This window comes from Amblyomma mixtum, chromosome 1 (genome assembly GCF_055824585.1).
Source record: "Amblyomma mixtum isolate Tamu chromosome 1, ASM5582458v1, whole genome shotgun sequence".
NCBI lineage: Eukaryota > Metazoa > Arthropoda > Arachnida > Ixodida > Ixodidae > Amblyomma > Amblyomma mixtum.
Genome location: NC_143012.1, coordinates 189422256 through 189440208, shown reverse-complemented (window position 1 = coordinate 189440208; position 17953 = coordinate 189422256). Strand labels below are relative to the sequence as shown.

Below are 17953 nucleotides of genomic sequence, written 5' to 3'. Positions count from 1 at the left end.
AACCAGCCCCGACAAACCCTTTTTTGGGAAACGCACTGAGAAAATTTGCTTAAATAACAGAGAGAAAATTAGCTCTTTTTGCCATGAATATTGTCAGTGGACAACGAAGAAGACTGTGCTGGGCTCGTGCACGGAGCGCGAAGAGGACGAAGTGTGATCTGTGCGCCGTTGGCCGGCAGTGGTTCGATTGAGCTGCTGTGAGCTGCTGTTCTCCATATTTATGTGGCGCGTGCGCTAGGTATACCTGGAGACTTCCCAATCTCACTTACACCTCGGGCTTCATTTCTTTCTTTTTTTCTCTCTCACAAAAATTCCAGATCTTTCTCTATCTCCTCTTTCGTGGCGAAGTCTCCGAGGTACTTGTTGGAGTAGCCGTAGTGGTTTTCAGCTGAGAAGTGATTTTCTAGCTTGTCCAGTTCATTCCAGAAGCCGCCGTAATCAAGTGGTGGAGCCTGGCCTCCCAGATCGGGCGGTAGATTCTCCGGAGAAATTTCCTTGTGAAGTGATTCGAAATTCTGTCCATGGAATTGCAACTTCAAGAGAAAAACGCATTAGCAGAAGGCTTTTGGTAACAATCATTCTCATTATACGAGAGTGAAAGGAGAAAGAGGAGCAAATGCGTGTCAAATACTCTACTTCAAGTATCGAATACGAGGTAAGAAGTCCGTGGAACTAGAGTTCCTCTACAACATGTTTATGAATCGTAAATCAAGCAAAACGTTGACTCTGCAAATGCAACAAAGCTGTATTTACTATTAAAACAAAATATTCATGTGCTACCAGTTCATTAACTTCATCTATTGCTATCATCGAGAATGTTTTGCATAACAGGAGCAAGCACAGGCCTGCGCATGTCGCTTGTGCAGTGGTTCTAGTTTGACCCCGCACGTGAGGATAGCTAGTACACTGTTCATTAATATATCAATATGAGGTGAAACATTTACAGGGGAATAGTTAGAGCATTTGCCTCCTCATATTTATCAGTAGCCTCTTCTTGCCGTGCCACTGATTCGAAACTGTAGGCCGAAACCATTACTACGTACACCGTTGATAGAAGATCACAGACTTAAACCGAAGTCACTCTGCCCCTTCTGTATCACCGCCGGTTAGAACACTGATGACTCCAGAGAGCAAATTTGCTTTCAGCCTTTGCAAGGGGCTCAGAGTTTTGAGACGCATCGCTTAGCCGGAGAAGCCAGCAAGCAGGAGCGTTGGGCTTCGCTCCGAGAGCAATCGATTTCCGCGTCACGCGAGTACATCTCCGTCCGTTTTTCACTGCAATAAACTCAAGTCAAGGAATCGATCATGTCTGCACAATACCTAGCAACATTAAATAAACGATCCATCCATACTGCGCAGTGGCAGGACTTCCTGCTCCTGCCTACACTTCCGCATACTTTACATCGAATTCTAGACGCTTAGCGCGTGGGTAGTGACGTGACCTTTGCACCCTCGTATTAGTGGGAAATATTTTCGCACTACGTGACTTCCATTATTACAGCTACGTGGCATAGGTGCGAAAACCCACAGTGGACATAAGATTATCACCGGGAGAGCGAAAATGTGAACAATACATTTCAGTCTTCGTTATGAGAGTCTTCGTTGAAACACGGAAACCCTATGTTTGGTTTACGTTTTGTGTTTCAACTCGGTTGGTATCCAAATGAGGCTGCGTCTCCGACACAGTTATGTTAAAAAGAGAATACTGCTGGATGAGTGATTGCATGCTACACACAAGCCCCGCCGCGGTGGCTCAGTGGTTACGGCGCTCGGCTGCTGACCCGAAAGACGCGGGTTCTATCCCGACTGCGGCCGCTGAATATCGATGAAGTGTGCTGTGGGATGTCGGTACACGTTAAAGAACCCCAGGTGGTCGAAATTTGCGGAGACATTCACTACGGCGTCCCTCACAGCCTGAGTTCCTTTGGGACGTTAAACCCTAATAAACCAAACCAAAACATACACAAAAGCCTTGTTGGTTATCGCGTTTTGGTTATCGACACCTCGCTATGAAGTGCAATGCGCCCATTCCCACTCACCCGTCTGGCCAGCTTTGTCTTCAAGAAAGGCTTCATGATGGCGTATAATATGTCGAAACCGTGCGCCTGATGTACCACATGGAATGCCTTTATCCTGGAAGGCATGCAGTCCTGATAAATTTCACCAAGGGAGTGGGGAAAAAAAAGCACCAGACAGGGACACGCTTGAGGCAACAGGATCAGATGTATATTTTATAGTTTAATATAACGCGTGGTCTTCATGCGTGAGCTAGCATGTACAAAACATTCTGCAAAATGAATACCGCAGCTCATACCGCCATCTGTCGAAGTTGTTCCAGTCTTAGCGAGAAAAATACATAAACCCGCATTTGCTTTGCAACAGTTTTGCCAAGCAAGCCCACAAAGGCACAGGATGGCTAGGCAATGCTTCTCAGCGATTTCTGCATGCACAGCATACAGCTGTGTGCACCACTTAAAACTGCTGGTAGTCCTGTGGGAAAAGTTGTTGTGCTTTACCCTGATGAAATTATTGTGCAGTAAGCATACGTACAGGCGCGGACAAAAGTAAACGGAGCTCGCAACTGTCTTCGAATATTTTTCACGCGTCACCTAATTGAAATTTCCAGCAGTGGTACGCGCATGCTGGTAGAGGAGGTTGGTGGGCTTTCTTGTAGACAAGCAACGCTTCTTCAATACCAATGGAGAAAGCGTGATTGCACTTCGAACGCAATAGCGTGCTCCGTTTACTTATGGCCGCGCCTGTACATCTCTGAAATTTTGTGAAAATTCTCGTTGGATAACTTGGAGGCTTTTAAAGATTTTTAAGGTACATTATTCCTAAAGATGTAGCGATTTTCGTTGCTGTTGGAACTATTTTTTTTTTCATCTTTTATTTTTCTTAAACCTTTGCATTCATTAGCACGCGAATTTCTACTTCGGTTCTTGATAGCGGTGCATTACTTTCTGTGGATGTTTTCTTGCGTAGTCGACAGCGTTCATTGTAACGACGAGTCGCTATTAGAGCACGCGCCATTTCTGTCTTATTTCGCCGCTCCTCCTGTGCGTGACAAATATTCCAGCAAAAAGCAGTCGGTGACTTCGCTTATTACGGAGAAACAGCTCCTGATTTCGCTTCTCAGGACTTCAGACTTACGAGACCAAAGGCTTTTCAAGCGTGTCTGCATGAAAAGGCAGTAGCAGAAACGCCTTTGATGAAATGTAAAAAAAGAAAGAAATGAATTGCAAAATAGCAGGCAACTAAGCGCGCAAGATTGGAAGAATGTTTGCACGTCTTTGTCAAATTTATAAATCCAGCTTAACGTCTTGCTAACTAGATTTTCTGGGGGGGGGGGGGGGGGGGGAGATCAAGGAAAGAAGCGTATAGTAGGTAAGAAAATTGCTGCGATTCAAATATGGGTCCGTGACCGAAGTACGGACAGTACCGTTTCGTCAAATGGCGTGCTTTCACAAAACAGCAACCTGTTTCTTTTACGCACCCAATGACCGAATCTAAATAGCCCTGGCACTTTATATTACTGCACTCTTTCGCATTCCAAAAATCACACACAAAAAAAACATAAAACCATACTGTATTGAATACACGGTGCATCGGGATTTAGGGCTTAAATGGCCTCCTATTTTAGTTTCAGGGCACGAACTAAAAATTTCGGTTATGCATTAGTGGATCGATGCCGCGTAGGCAATATGATATGAATCTCAAGTGTTTCTGCCATACTATAGTATAGTTATGTAGTAATATAGTCAAGTAGTGTAATATGGTAAAAATATCAACCTTTTCCACTCAAGACTGCTCGACGGATACTGAAATGACCTAATTAAGGATAACAACAACCTCCGCCACTTAAGAGTCCTTCGTACTAACACTGGGCACTTTCACAGCAGACACCCTCAGTACTCTTATGTTTAAACATGTCGTACTACATATGGTACACAAAGTATTTAAAACACATTCCCACCCACTTTGAACACGCTCAATGCTGTATATGTGATCATGTCTGAAATTTTGCACAAATAACTTTTAAAACTGATCCACCTCCTCTAGTTAGCTGGAACTGCTCTACCACTGATTTTGTTTGTTTGGGTGTAGATATGTCGCTTCATTTTTATTTTTATCTGCCCCACACTGCAGTGGCGAATAACTTATCTCGGTCTTTGTTTTAGTACTCATTTTTCTGCATTGGCGTCTGCCGCCACGCACTGTAGGGGTCGATAGACTCGTCAAGCTGCTCTCGCAGCTTTTATCCTCCGCCCTCTCCAAATGACACTGGGAAAATAAACATAGTTCAATTTAATTCAGGGTCGCGAGGAATCTACATGGCGACTTCCTAAAATTTTTTATGCCCCAACGTCGAACTCTGGTTGCCCTCAGGTAATCCTTGCCACAAAATTCCTCCTCTCGGTGATACCTTCTCTATCCACTGCTGAGATCGCATTGGGTGACCACGAGGCTATATTTTCATACTAATCTGGAAAATTCTCGCTGTGCTCTGCATGCATATTAATGCTCCTTTATAGCTTACTTGGATATACGTCGTTTAAAACAGATGAATGTTGTTCTTGGTGTGTTTCCAGCGCCCCTGTGCTCATATAGAACTTTGTTATTGACTTTTATGATGTACTGAAATTTGATTCTTCTCACTGTCAAAAAGGTCCACCACTATTTGTTTGGTATTTTATTATTCGTAGGATAAAGTGCCGCAACGTCTCTCCTGCAATGGAGCGGAATTTCCTGCTAAGTGTGCAATTTTAGATATTTTTTAATCTTTTCTTCTTTCTAATATCTTGGCCCGGAGTCGACGAGAACAGCACAGTATGTTTCTGACAGAGCTGGCTTCGGAGTCGCTTGAGAGCATGACTTTAATTCCTGGATCAGTCGCCGCCGCCGACTGCGCGATCACTCAGTACCCCGCACTTAAATCTCTGACAACTGAATTGTGCCCGAAAAGAGTGAGTAAGAATGCGCAATTACAAGAACCCACAGACTGGCACTATTACGAGGGAATTGCGTTTTTCGACATATCGCTGCTAGACGTTTAAAGCCGCGCAGTAGAGACTAATTTAGCTCTGTTCTCACACACGACTGCTCTCCTAACAAACATGTGTATTCCAATCTACGATATGACTAACAAGCCGGACGCTCCTTGGTGCAATGCGAGCATAAGAAGCCTACCAAATTCTAAGAAGCAAAAGTACAAGATCAGCCAAGCGGTCTTCAAATGAGGCGCGTTGTACTACTCGAAATCAGCTTTCTGTGTGCACATACTCAAGGTTTTTTCTATGAAAACAAGATTCTTACATTTACTAACGTATTTCACCAAGAACTAGCACTCAGATTATACAACGAAATCAAACGTGATCAACCAGGCTTTTTCGCAACATATGAACGCGCTCACTGTGGCTACGAGTTGAGAAATGCATTGTTTACTTCAAACCTGATCAGAACATCTTACGGGACGCAGTCGGTTAACTTTCAAATCCCTGCCCTTTTAAACATGTTTCAGGAAATTGTTCAAATAGTCCGCAACTCCAACTCAGTAAATAGTTTTAAGAGACAAGTTAAAACATTTTTACTAGATAAAACATAACTACCCTGTTCTGATGTATGCTGTTTTGATTTGCTTGATTTGTTTTTTCTTAATTGTTTTTATATAGTATTGTATTGTAACTTCAGTTCTGCCTTTGCATTGTATTCTACCTGCTCAGTGATTGATGTTTCTAATAATGACGTCTTGTACCGCATGTGTCTGTTTGTTTTGTAACTGCACAGTTTTGCTGCCTCCTTATTCTTTCTTGTCCTTGGCGCGACCGGCCACTTGCTATCCTGATGCAATATTGCGGAGACGAGGCCTCGTCAGGCGTGCATTAAACGCCTTTTGCCTCGTCTACCTTGGCAGTGCTTTATGCCAATGTGTGTTACTCGGTCTTGTATTGTAACCAGTTCTGTCAAAATAAAATGATCAAACAAACAAACAACCAAGGTTTTTATGTGTAACTCGACCTGCGTTCTCCCCACACAAGATAAACGCGAATATTTATAACCGTTCTAAGCAGGTTGTATGCTTCTGAGTTATCTCAAAGCTTTCCGTAAAGTGTGTCATAAACTGTTACTTCAAAAACTGCGTATCATGAACATGAATCCAGAACAACATAGCTGGATGACCTTTTTCTTAGAATACGTTCACAGTACATTTCCGGTGACAATCTCAATTTTTGCTGAAACCATTTGTATCCCAGCGTACCCAAAGGTTCTGTTCTTTGTCTTCGTTTTCGAATTTCTATTAAAATTCACACGCGATTATGGTAGCCGATAATGCGAAATTTAAGCGCAGCTCTTCACTTACTTTAGTTTTCCGGTATGCTAAGGTAGAGAATTTCAGAGAGAGGTTTCTATATATGTACAGTTGGAGCCTACTCTATGCCAGGGACAAAAAGGCATTGTGCTCATATAACAGCCACCCTTCGAGATCTTCCCTTGGAAGCCATCTTCCCCTTGTCCATTCCTGTGCTCTCGCCGTGAAAGGTGGCAAGTCTCTCTGCTGCTACCTGCCACGGTTGTCAAGGGGTGGTTTATGCCGTCCGCGCCTACGCCGACAACTAGGATGAGGAATCCAGTGAGGAGCGAAAATTTGCCTTCTCGTTTCTCCTCTACTACCTAATTAGTTTCTGCTAATTGTGTCGTTTTAAGGGAAATAAAAAGCAGTGATTCGTTAACTATCTTCGATTAGATCTCATTGCCATCTGTTTGTGGTTCGAAATACAGCCAACAGATCTTACCATCAACAAGCGTGCATTCCTGCTCGTGTCCAGAACTTAATTGTAAATCACGTCCCTTAAGTCTCCGCTTTTCGTAAAACAACCTTCATGTACACAACACACGAACTTTAATTTCCTTTGTAACTATCGCATAAATCATTAATAATGCAAATTTTATCCCGTGGCACATCAACTGTAATTTCTCTCATGTGCTTTCATCCTACAAACTGTTCTTGTAGAATAGTTCAAGAGTTGCAAGCCAAAATACGCAGCATCTGGGACCCTCAGCCGGAAATCAATACTTGTAAATGGTGCAACAAAATCCAGTCCATTTCACTCTTTCTTATTATATTTAAATAGCTATCATTCGTGTATCCAAGGAGGTCAACCTTAACCTGATATCAATATGTTCGTGTGGCAATATATGTCGCATTGTTCTCTTCCAGGAGATATCGTCGAAATTTGCGAGGTGAATTCGTCCCTCTTCCGAATCACCTCTCATCGCGTTTATACCACGCCTACATAGTGGGTAACCCATAATGGAGAACTGTCACATTTTTCAAGTCGTTTTTGTCACGTACAACGGCAGACTTATATCACCTACGTGCTCTGGCAGTCACCACTAAAGAGTAGCAGCTTTCCATAAAAGCTTCGGCTAATACGGTAAAATCCGACTCACCAGAAATTGTTGTGATAAGAGAGACCCAATCAGGTTTTGTTTTTTGTGTTGTTTTTCTTTTCCTTCTGCAACCACTTTCCTCTTTCATGCCATTGGTCATGAAGGAGCACGATATAAATACATAAAAAGTTAACCAAATGAATGATGAACGAAAAAATTTTCAAGAAGGCGCATTTTTGGTTTCGTATAGATGTTCTTAAGAGCGAATTTGTGCTTGACTAAGCTTATTGATTTCCAACTACTGCACTATCCTCCCAGCCAAAATGCAATGTGGGCTTCTGAATTCTATTTTGCATTCTCAGCTTGAATTCACTGCTCTCGGATTTGCATTCTCAGCTTGAAAACACTGCGCAGTAGGTGCTCTTGGAGCACCTACTGCGTTACCGCGGTGGATTTTAAACGATGTTCATGGTATCTCTTACCTGAATGTACTCCATCCCTGCTTTAATTATTCCAGGTTTCAAAGCAAGTGCGTTTTCTACCGCGAACTTGTTGCAGTCCATTAGCAGGACAATACCCATAGTCTGGGCATCAGGGCTTGACGTAATGTGCTCCAGGCACACCATGCAGGCCTTGTAAAATAGGGCGTGCGAAGTCTGTTTCGCCGACCAAGCACCTGAAAGGGATAAAGAATGTGGAGGACTATCAATGTTTATTGTTTCTTTTGACCAGCTGACTTTCATGGCGTTCCCATTAGAATGATACCAGAACAGATAAATCATTGGAGGGTGCGGTGTACATATTTCGCCGGGCCGTTCGTCGCATGCCGCAATAAGCTAATGAAGTTAGCAAAAGAGATCTGCGAAATTCATTTTCCGCACCGCAGGATAACACCGTTTACGATTTACATCTAAGCTGAGGGGACCTTAGTAGTATCGCGCCTTTCTCGCGACAGCACCACCTATCAAACCCTCCAAGATGATGAGAAGACCAATGCGCCATGTGTCCAATGTACCTCGAGAGAGCGCCCTATCTTAGGGTCATTGAACTTCCATTCTTCCATTCGTTGCCATTGAGCTCCACTGATTCGATTGTTGTATCCATCTTCACATTCCAAAAGGAACACTTTGTGTAATGAGTTGCGGTGTAGTTGACGTCTCCGGATTAGCTCCGACTGCGTCGGTATCCTTAACGTGCAAGGAAACGTAAGTATATAGGCGTCTTTGCACATCCCTCCCATGAAAGTGCGGCCACTGGCGCAAGTATTGATTTCGCAGATTGGTTGCCAGCAGCCACTTAGTCACCACATTGTCTTATGGGCATCCTATATAAAAAACTTAATCGAAAAATTAGAATGACCAGCGCCGTAAGCTAAGAAAACGAGGGTGACAAGCAGGATATCAGTGGGGATGGGGATTGGCAATGCTGGAGCTGCAACCGATGGCTAAGACAGGACACGGAAAGATGAAGAAAAACACACACACACTGGCGTAGAAGTCTAGCCGTACACGAATTTGTACATTCATTTGCAGTCTTCACAAAACAGAAAAGAATTCGTAGCTAACTTTATGGTAAAAAAGGCGGTTAAATTTGAAACAGTCATCTCCATCACGTTATAAAGGACTTCGCATCGATATCTTAAGCCGCTTGTACTGTTTATATGCTATATACGTTAGGCGTTCCTTCAAATGCGTCTTCCTGGTGTTACAGCACAATTTGATCTCCCGGTCCAATTACTGTAGAATAGGACGCTGAATAAAATAATTTAAAGACGGGATGGCAATGCTGTACAAATGGTTTTCCAGCACCCAAGCTACTAAGGCACGCGATAAAGGTATCCCTTTGTGGCTGTTCTCCCTTGAGCATACCCTTGAGGGAAATCGCCTGTCTGCTATTACTGCGGGGTGAATGTGTCAGCTGTCCCTCCAGCCACTGATCCAGCCGCTAAGCTTGTGGACTGTCCGCTCCAGCTCCCGGGGTTACTGGAAGCCAGAGACTCAAGATTGCTGGGCGAACAGAACCGACCCACGTCCGCGTGCCGGTGGAAGGATGCATTCTGAGACAAAGTGTTTGTTGGCGGATATTTGTGTGCAAGCACAGACGGGCCACTCTCTCCACCTCCCGCGGTCGTGAGAAGGGGTTATCACGAGGAACCAGCCGGCTCGAGCATGCCCACGTGTGCTAGTCAGAAAGGGCATGTGCCCACTAATGGAATGGGGTGCATATCTCACTTTCTTTGCATCACGCTGGCGGTAGTAGGCCTCAGTAGTTTGGGTGCTGGACAGCCTTGCTGCTTTTATCTGAAACATCTCAAGTTCCTTTAGGTGGTGCTGGCTCGTCGCATCCAAATTTTCAGTGTCGCCAGGCGGTACATACTCGCAATTTGCCAGCGTTTTGAGGTCCCAGCCATAGTTCATAGAGTAACTAAGTTCAACTCAAACAAATAATGGTTCTCAGAAAAAAAAAGGCAGTGGCTTAGCTCTGGTTAAGCCTGGTTATTCAGCGAAAAGCTTCAGTTATCCTTGGTTTGACGGCCGTCCACGCACTAACTCCACGGAGGCGGAGGAAGAAACGATAGTCGGCGCGGTTAAAACTGCCCGCAGGAATTCGGAGAGGAGGGTTGCCGGCTGCGACGCGGGCAACACGCGGCTGCAACGAAAGGTCAAACGGTGGGCGAGGAGGCGAAGCGCGCAGTTGTAGCGGCGGTGAGAAGGCGGCGCAGAAATTCGGTTCCGACGCACTCATTTCATTTGGAAAATCGGCCGGTGATGGAAACATTTCTGTTTCGTTTCTTTTTGTCTTTTCAAGCGCATATTTTTTTGTGGTGAAAGTGGCATCGTTGGGGTTGGAACGCGGTACCCTACAGCTCCAGGCCAGATTCTATTGCTGCTCAGAGTTCCTTTTAGCACGGAAGTATCTTTACGCGGCATAAGCACGCGTCTGGTCGGCGCTAAGTCCAGAGCTCGGATGTCCCACGCCTACCAGCATACCCAAGGTCAATTGAAATAGGTCGCGAAGCCGGGGCTTGAATGCGGTCCAGAATCAAGAGCTAGCGACATCAAATTAGTGGTGGAACTAAAGCGCCAAAATGAATTGAGTGGACACACACGACTAGAAGAGGAAAATAATTAGGACATATTTTGTGTTTCAAAAGCATTCAAAAACAATTGCAGTGATTCCTTTTTAAAATGTTTTAGTTGTGTGCATTTTGTTAGAAAGTATAGCGCTTGCTTTGTAAAAATTTATGACAGCGTTCGCTTAGAGCAGCGGCAATTGCAGCGGGACGATGCCAAGGTTGACGGTGCTCTGATGTAATACCCTGGTCATATCTTTTGACCATTCTGCTTGCTTTTGTTTGAAACCCGATTCTGCTAGCCCTACCTTTTCCTCGTTGCTTGTTGCTCGAGTTCTTGGTGTGCATCGTTCGTGTACAGTTTCCGCTTTTCCCTTTTGCCAGCGCTTCTGTGTAGTTTCGTTCGGCTGGGTGCGGTTCTGTCGCTTTTGCACCAAAAGGGCATCGTCTGTGGCCACGGGGCCCCCGTACGCAAAAAAGAGGTGTGCGGTTGCGCGATGTGCGAGCGATAACCTGTCTGGCGGCGTCACATTTCATCGCGAAATCGCGATACCTGAGGCGAGGACGAAGGAAAAAGGCACAACGAGAACTGACTGCCTAAAGATAGCGTTGGTGGTCGGCACTCGTCGTGTCTTCTTTCTTCGTTCTCGTGTCGGGTGTCGCGCTGAAGCGTCGCGGCGTTCACCAGTTTATTTTCCCGCCAAGCAGCACGTGACGCTGACGTCATGAATATGACGTCACTAAAGCACGTGACTTCAACGTCGCGTTTTTGTATTAATTATGACGTCACTTTTTAGTTGTCCACGCATTTCGAAGACGGCGCTGGCTGCGCACCATGAGCCGCCATGTTTTGAACGTATGGGCTTCTATGCAGCCTACGCTACCATAGTACATCTACCTTGGCATACCTCTCGTCCATGCTATCAGGGCATGCCAAGCACCCACGTGTCCAACTGATCTGTAAGACACGGTAATCATCCTCAGAAATTGTGCCCATTGAAATGTTCGCAGGATTAAAGCAGCAGTGAGGAACAAATAAGGTGATGTGACTGCTATGTGACTGGTATGGATCGATGTGACTGGTATGGATCTGCCACGTAAATTCAAAGGGCAACCTTTACGGGTTCACTGTCTAAAGATGATGCGCGGTCCTACATTGGTGGGCGCATTAAGAGCTCGCCATTATACTGGGCTCCTGACGTTGTCGTTAGCGATTGACACGCAGCGAAGCTTGAAAATAATTTTTGCTTCCTTCAGCTGCTACAGTTTTTACCTTCAGCTTCTACAATTTCATTTTCGCATTTGTACAGGCAGCACCACGTGTCCAGAAAATGATTTCCCCTGAATACCTGTCATGTCATCAACGTAAATGTAGCGGCGCATGTGACAAGGCGTGTAGGGCGCTTGGCTACGGCCCTCGGCCGCTGCAGCTGCACGTCAAAGCAGCATCCATGTGAGGCGCCCTTAGTTAAGTACGTTTTGATACGCAGTAAATTCAGGTCACCCACACGCGCAATTCACCCCCCGAAGCGTGACCAGGGACCACTTGCCTAAGTTGATGAACATGATCGGACGCCCATAGACGTCCTTTCCTGGCATCACCATGACCAATTTCCGTGCTTCAGAGGGCACCGTCGACGGTAAAAAGTCACGGTACACCGAACTGCAGGTGCAGCGGTTGTAGTAGTAGTTTCTGATGGTCTGCAAGGCGGCCTCCACGTTGAACTTCCTAACTCGCAGGAAACGTAGGAGGAATTCCGTGTCCTTCCTTGAGTTGAGATCGGGCTCCTCTGCGTGTAGTGTTAATTCACAACGGTAGTATAACATATACAGGCGAGGACACAACACGCGAAACGCTACCATTGTCAGCGGCCAGACACAGCACCCCAACGGGCCTTCAAACCGAGCCCGTGATAGCAGTGTCCTCATTATCCGAGGAGTAAAATTTCACTCGCAGAAAAAAAGAAAACTATATGAACCATCTAGTTGCTATAGAAACCGGATGCTTTCGCTCGGCTCTTGCCTCTTGGAGTACGATTAGCAGACCACCGTTCAGTGCCACCACGCCATAAAATGAGTAAGCGATTTTGTTTCTTTTTTCGGAATCCGGGAAGAAGACTGGTCGCAATGGCATGCACGTGGCACAGTGATGTACGAGCCAGCCGTCAATGGATGAACCAACAAAATTCCTAGTGATCACCAGGCGAGAGTTACTGCTTTGTTACAGGGCGTAGGCTCTTGGCAACATACTCAAATTTCGCGAGAAAATAGTCGGCTAAGCGAAGAGGCACCGTGTGGCACTTTGAACAACTAGGGGACTGTGTTATCGCGGCGCGGACTATTGTGTCCCCACTTAAACGAATTGCTGTTTAAGAGTTAGAGGCTATTTCAGTTTCAATTCAACTGAGTTATTTACATATATTCTTATAGAGGAGGCCCAGGGAAATAGATTCTTGGGGCAGCTTGACGAGCCTGAAACTCCTGTGCAGGCGCTCACAAACTTAACCCGAATGACAGAAATCGCGCCTTGGCCAGTCGCCAGCGCCGCGAAACGATAGTCATCGGATGCGTGATAATGCTGTCGGTATGTTCACGGCGGCTGACGGTAGCTGGTGCGCAGCTCGCTTTGACTGCTTTTAAAGCGGGTGCTTTACTGGCCTAGTCAAGCCAAGGTCATCGGCGTCGCAATTTAACCTTCAAGTGGAGGAGCGGTGGTGTGGCAGCCAAGTGATGTATCACGTGGCTGCAACGTACCACATCTGCTACGTATCACGTACCACGTGCGTGCCAAGTATGTATCACGTGCCACGTACCACGGCTGCTACGTATCACTTCACTCGTCGAAGCTGCAACCACGCGCCGTCGCCGTGCCGCCCGCTGCGCCGACTGCCCCCTTGGCAGGTGGGGCTGCGTAACTAACCACGAAACTCGCCCTATGCTGGAAAAAAGAGCCGGCGCCATACTCGCGGCACTCGCATGGCAGTTCTCGCTATACACGGAGCGAGTCAGCCGAAGTGATCCACGTCGTCGGAACTATTCCGCTAAATCACGCATAGCTCAAATAAACTTCAATCATTTTTTTCGCCTGTGCCTGCCCGCCGCGTAGACGAGGCCATTTCTTATGGTTTCTCCGCATTTTGCTTCTGGATGTAGCCTCGCACGCCCGAGCACCGCGTTGCAGTTTTCTGATCGCTGCAACACGAAATTGTACACAAAGCTTCCTCAACTCCTGCGCCTTGTTAATTTTGTCCCAAGGCTGCCAACCTAACAAAAAGAAATGGTATGAGCCGTGTGGTGCGCTGCCAGAAGTTTCGGCATATACGGGTGCACTTGGAAGCACACTGTACTGCTAGAAACTTTTCGTTGGATCGGCAGCCTTCGGGCCGAACAGTCGAGCCGCGCGAGCTGAGGAAGCTTAGCGCGGAATTTCATGTTGCCGCAAAAAAGAACTACAGCGTGTGTCGGTACACGCATCTGCGATCAAAACGCGGAGAAAGGCTTACGTAACGAGCACGCTTTATACGCGGTGACAAGGCACAGTTGAAAAAGCAGTCAAAGCGAGTTGTGCACCAGCCATCGTCAGCCGCCGTACACATGCCGACAGCATTATCTCGCATCCGATGACTAGCGTTTAAGGGCGCGGGCGGCAGTTCAGCCCACGCTTTCTGACATTCGTGTCAAATCTGTGGGCGCCTGTACAAGCAACGCACACAATCTCTGCCGCGATGATGACTATGCTTTTTATCTACATGAAAACTTTTAAAACTACACAGTGATATTAACTCACAGGGAGAATCTGAAGCATAACATCGATTTTCTCTGGACACCTTTCTAAAGCATGCTCACACAGCAATCAAATTAATACACAGTGTTAAATCATGGGAGTGACTCGTTTCTACATAAAAAGAAGATGCACAATATCTGCCGCGATGACGAGAATTCTTTTTATCTACATGAAAACTTTTAAAAACTACACACTCATTAGTGAAATTAACCCACAGGTAGACTTTGAAGCATAACACTGATTTTCTCTGGACGCCTTTCTAGCAATGAAAATAATACACAGTGTTAAATCATGGCAGTGACTCGTTTCTACAAAAAAAAAGAGGGTTAAAAATTTGCACGTGAAAAGGATTTGATTTGTATGAGCGTTATGCTAGGAATATTTAAGCCTAATGTTTTTAAAGAGTTCAAGAGTGCTTGTAAGATATGGTGAAGTATTTGAAGCTCATAGTTTATAAAATAGTTCGTATCATTTGCCTGAATTCTGGGTGTCGTGTGTCACGCGGAGGTCCTGTTTGGTATTGGTTTGAAAAGCTGGCTAGTGTTGAGTAATCCATTCTGTTACCATAATAAAATTGTCCCATCAAGGTAAGTCTGCGCACTTGCTGAATATTTAGCAATTTTGTTTCTGAGACACTCTGATGGTGTGTGCTATGCGTAATGAATTTTCAAAATTGCACATGACCATTTCCCAATAACGCTACCTTACTGAAGTTTAACTAGCTTATTGAGCCCAACAACAAAAAGGAATAATTATTGTGTCAAGTGGAGGGTGCCTTGTAAATTATTAATAATGATAGAATATGTAGCTAATTCTATCTGCGGAAAGAGAACTGAATCAACCAGGTATTCAGTAATAAAAGCCACAGCTTGAAAGAATGGATTACAGATGTGCCGATTCGAATTTGGTCCCACCTAAAATGCTCATATAACTTCAAATCCTGCGCTACGGTATGGCTACGGCAACCAGAAAATAAAATTATACCTCAGGAAACAATGTAACAATTGATCAAGTTTGTAGCAATTTCAAAAGCTGGCTTTGATGCTGTCGTTAATTTTCTTTGTTTTGCGTCACCCTGGATGGAAATAACGTTCCATAATATTTGTTGCTTATACACAACAATTTCTCGGACGTCAGGCCTGTGCTTAGTGTTCACTGCTCTTTCACCTTCATGGAACGTTCTCTGAAGCATCCTGAGAACTTTGCCGCTCTTAGTTGGTTTGAAATATGAGAGAGCAATGGAAGAGGCTTCTCTACTGCAATTTTCGCGCACAATGTTCACAACTTTTCTCTTTACGGCTGGTTCTCTTTATATACAGTAAGCACGAAAATATACTGCAATATTCCAGGCTTGGGGGGCCCGGCAACCAAACGACACGAGATGTTCCTGTCGTTGGGGCGAACAGGTGACGAGAGTGAAAGGCATTTTACGCGAAGGTGTATACAGTGTGTTCGGTCGAAAAGCCGTCGGCACCGAGTTTCGGAAATAATCGGGGCTGCGTAAAAAAAATGATATCATGGTAATTTGTGGCTGTAGTGATTGATGGTTGATTGATGTATGATAGGCGATGAAGAGTTAATGAAATCCTTGTACTTAGTTGAATAATTGATTAGGTAATGAAACGAAAAAAAATAAAAAATGAGAAATGGAGGTTGAAACGTGTCAGAATGCTCAGAATTAAAATACAATGCTTGATAAACTAAGAAAGTTTATATTGTGCAATTGATAAAATAATTAACTGAAAGACTTCAAAACAAAGAAAAGTGCGTTAAAAGGTGTCAAACTGCTCATAATAGAAAGCCTAACCCACTACGCTATCGCGTCATGGCCTTAAGGTGGAGCTTAAGTGTCTTCTCTAATTTTTTTATTACCCTTTATTTGAGCACTGGAGAGGAAGCTGTAGTAGAGTCTCACGCTACATGGCATTGTAGCATCGCTGCTCGGCGCCAGTAGCTGGCAAACGACGCATAGCTATGCTCAGAAGTTCTTACCTTGATTCCTTGTTGGAATCAACGGCGTCTACTCTTTTGGAGAGTATTTGGTGGTCCGCGACAATTTATAAGACGTTGAAAAGGCAAGAGCGATACGTGGCAGGTCGAGCGCATGGCGACAGAAGAATCTATTTATGTTTTACAACCAAATGCGCAAGAATTTATCGCCAGCGTAGCGCTATTTCACATTTAACCTGACACCACGTGAGGCGCACCTCAGAAAAATTGACTGTTGGGTGAGTTGGCGTATGACTCGATGATACAAGGCGCAATATGGGACACAGCGAACGAAGAACGAACACGGACAAGACGAACCTTCCTCCAGGTATTTTTGCAAAGGAATGCTATCAGTCGGGACGCACCCCCCCCCCCCCCCTCTCCGAAAAAAGGAGGAACGGCCTGGCTAGCCTCTACCTCGATGTGTTTGTGATAGCGTACCAGCACGTTGCAAGATTTTTTCACTCCAGCCGTTCATCACTTGCGGCATTATGCTTTTCAGCGCTACAGATTTGTTAACTGCACGCAAGAGTGAACGGGCTCTCAGAACAGCTCACCGTTAAGATGTTTTGAGTAGCGAGTAGAGAATGAAAGAGAGAGGAAAATAAAAATACTAAACCTCATCACTGCTGATACTTTCTGCGACTCACCTGATAAAAGCTTCTCAAGTTTTTCTAGTGACTCTTTCCTCCTAAGAGGAGTTTCGCCAAGGTCGTCTTCGGCAATGCGTTGTAGATGAAAAGGAAGTGCTTCTTCAGAGGTGTCGTAAGTGTCTTCGGTTGACTTTTTTCGGTACACGCCCAACATCGTGGCTATCCGCAAATCAATTAGGTGAGCAGAAAAGCTTTGAGTAGTGAACCGCTTTTTCGAGGCTAGTTCACCGGAGAATACAAGCCGCTCCAGAGGAACTTCAGGAACGTGACATCCAAAGCACAGTCCTGGTCGCGCCTCTCGACTTGCGCACGCTGGAGGCCAGTGTACAAATCAACAAAAGGACTGCTTTTCAAGCTCCTGACAAGCACTGTAGACTTGCCAAAAACAGAAAAGTTTTATACATTGGATACCTACCACATCAGAACGACGAAGCACATGAGTTCACCGAACAGCGCGCTTGGGTAATTGATTTAGTCTCCAAGCTGGACGTCGTTGTGACACCTTGTGATTTCAACTCAGCAATGTGCTCTATTGCTTGGATTTCCGCAGATATCCAGAACCTATTCCGTTTTTACAAATGTGCGGAGTCTACCTAACAAAGCCAGGTTCCCGCTTTCGATTAAAATTTCCAAGTACTCCACAGAGGAGGCACGCACTTTATTTTGGACGGGGCACGACGTTCAATGTCCCTAGGCCGCACGCACTCGCAAGCTCTGAAGGACGCCAGCTGTCTGTCGACTCCGGCAGCTGCCAGAACGTGCATTGGGAGTCAGTCATTCAGGATCATGCTTTGCGCAGTAGTATAACCAGGAGCAGAGCAAACACACATGTTCCCTCGTTCCCTTGAATTAGTCGTAATTCCTTCCCCTGGTTATGACTTCATGAGAAGGAATGCTTCACGATACTGCAGCATTCATTTTATCCAGATATTCTGGGGTGGGATTATCACAATGCTAGAAAACGTGATGGGGCACCTTGGTCCTTTTTATCTTCTTCCTGCGTTTGTTATAAACTCTCCGCTGTGCGACGGCAAGTGCAGAATAACCGGCTAGAGAATGCCT

At 45.3% G+C, this 17953-nt stretch overlaps 1 protein-coding gene across 1 annotated transcript; it reads right to left on the bottom strand.

Annotated features, from left to right (window-relative positions):
• Positions 1 to 242: 242 nt before the first annotated feature.
• Positions 243 to 17045, bottom strand: LOC149370291 (clavesin-1-like). Its single transcript, XM_089582977.1, has 5 exons — positions 16889 to 17045; positions 12016 to 12255; positions 7875 to 8068; positions 2040 to 2150; positions 243 to 533 (listed from the first exon to the last, which is right to left on the bottom strand). The coding sequence occupies exons 1-5, from the start codon at positions 17043 to 17045 to the stop codon at positions 303 to 305; spliced, it is 933 nt and encodes a 310-aa protein (XP_089439103.1). The 3' UTR covers positions 243 to 302.
• Between the last annotated feature and the right edge of the window lie 908 nt (positions 17046 to 17953).

Coding starts and splice junctions, on each gene's coding strand:
- LOC149370291 (XM_089582977.1), bottom strand. CDS start 17,045: ATGTTGGGCGTGTACCGAAAAAAGTCAACCGAAGACACTTACGACACC. Junction 2,151..7,874: donor CAGGGATGGAGTACATTCAG/GTAAGAGATACC, acceptor GAAATTTATCAG/GACTGCATGCCTTCCAGGAT. Junction 534..2,039: donor AGACAAAGCTGGCCAGACGG/GTGAGTGGGAAT, acceptor TTTCTCTTGAAG/TTGCAATTCCATGGACAGAA.